This window comes from Vairimorpha ceranae (assembly GCF_000988165.1).
Source record: "Vairimorpha ceranae strain PA08 1199 chromosome Unknown NODE_199, whole genome shotgun sequence".
In the NCBI taxonomy this organism is placed as follows: domain Eukaryota; kingdom Fungi; phylum Microsporidia; family Nosematidae; genus Vairimorpha; species Vairimorpha ceranae.
Window position 1 is genome coordinate 3067 of NW_020169494.1, and position 1359 is coordinate 4425.

A 1359-nucleotide genomic window follows, 5' to 3' on the forward strand; every position below is an offset into this window, starting at 1 on the left:
CGGAAAAAGTAAAAGATTTTTAATATTTTTTTAACATTTTGCGTAATGTTTAAAATTAAGTAAAAGTTCTTATTGTTCTTTTTTAAATTTTTTATTTTTTAAAAAAGCCCCCTACTCCAAAATACCCCCAAATTTGGCTAAAGTGTTATTTATGGTACAAAAAGTTGGTTAGAGTTTTTTTAAAAAATTTATTCCCTAAAAATGAATTTCTCAAACAATAGCACGATGACTGAGGAGGAGACAAAATATTTTTATAGAAATATTTATATGAAAATATGCAATCAGGGTTGTCAAAAATATGGCAGTAAAATACGACAAAAAGTATCGCTGCAAGGAGATGATGACCAGGGCAATTTTAATGCAACATTGATTTTTATCTGTTATAAATGCAAATACACGATTTCAATGTGAAAAAGAACTCTTTTTTATAATATACCCCAAATCTCATTTTTATATAGAAAGTTATTAATATGTGGTCAATAGGACTATCAGTTAATTTAATTAGAAGTATTATAGGAGAATCAATTGATCAAGTAAAAGATATATTTAGAATTATAAGATCTTTTAATATATATAATATATTTACCTTGAAAAAATTAAACCAATGTGAGAAGGCAATTAACAGTTGAAGTAGATCAAACGATAATCGGCAAAAATAAATATAATATAAGGCACATTATTACGGGATTTGGGATCATAAAATAATTGAATGATCTCCAGAAAGAAAAATGGTTATAATAAGAGTAGAACAAAGAAATGCGGATACCCCAATACCATACATTCTTTCGATTGTACAAATTAACTCCGTTGTTTATACTGATTGCTGGCGCGAATGTTTAAATATGGGTAGCTATTTTAGAAGTTATCGCGTTGTCAATCATTTCATTCGTTGTATTTTCAGGATCCAAACATCTGTATTCATACCAACACCATCGAAGGAAATTAAATATCTGTTAAGGCATTAATCCCATTAAGAGCAAGAATGCGTTATTTGTGTGATTTATATTTATTTGGACACATGTGTCTGAGGAACAAAACAGGAAGTATCACTTAAAAATTATAATACATTTCTTTTGAATTATTGGTGTTATTTTTACAAAAAAAATTTAACTAACATTAATTTTTCGAGTTTTTTATCAATTTCTTTTCTTTTTATTTTTTAAAAGCTGGGCCAATTCTTTTTAAAAAGCCCCAATCCACTTTTTGTCCTATGGATAGCACTTTGGCTTAAAATTTTTTAAATAAAATTACTTAAAGCATATGATTGTAATAATAAAAAAAAATAAAATAAAATAAATTTATTGTCATCTAAGAAAGCTTCTCCGGCACCAAAACTCAAAATCAAATAATCAGTGACAC

The 1359-nt window shown here is 26.8% G+C and overlaps 2 protein-coding genes across 2 annotated transcripts; both read left to right on the plus strand.

Annotated features, from left to right (window-relative positions):
- Window positions 1–201: 201 nt before the first annotated feature.
- On the plus strand, window positions 202–411 carry AAJ76_1990003268 (hypothetical protein; the record flags this gene model as incomplete). Its single annotated transcript, XM_024474389.1, has 1 exon — window positions 202–411. One exon carries the CDS (start codon window positions 202–204, stop codon window positions 409–411), a length of 210 nt encoding a protein of 69 aa, XP_024329600.1.
- A 59-nt stretch (window positions 412–470) lies between these two features.
- On the plus strand, window positions 471–629 carry AAJ76_1990003537 (hypothetical protein; the record flags this gene model as incomplete). The annotated part of the gene is made up of 1 exon (XM_024474390.1): window positions 471–629. One exon carries the CDS (start codon window positions 471–473, stop codon window positions 627–629), a length of 159 nt encoding a protein of 52 aa, XP_024329601.1.
- Between the last annotated feature and the right edge of the window lie 730 nt (window positions 630–1359).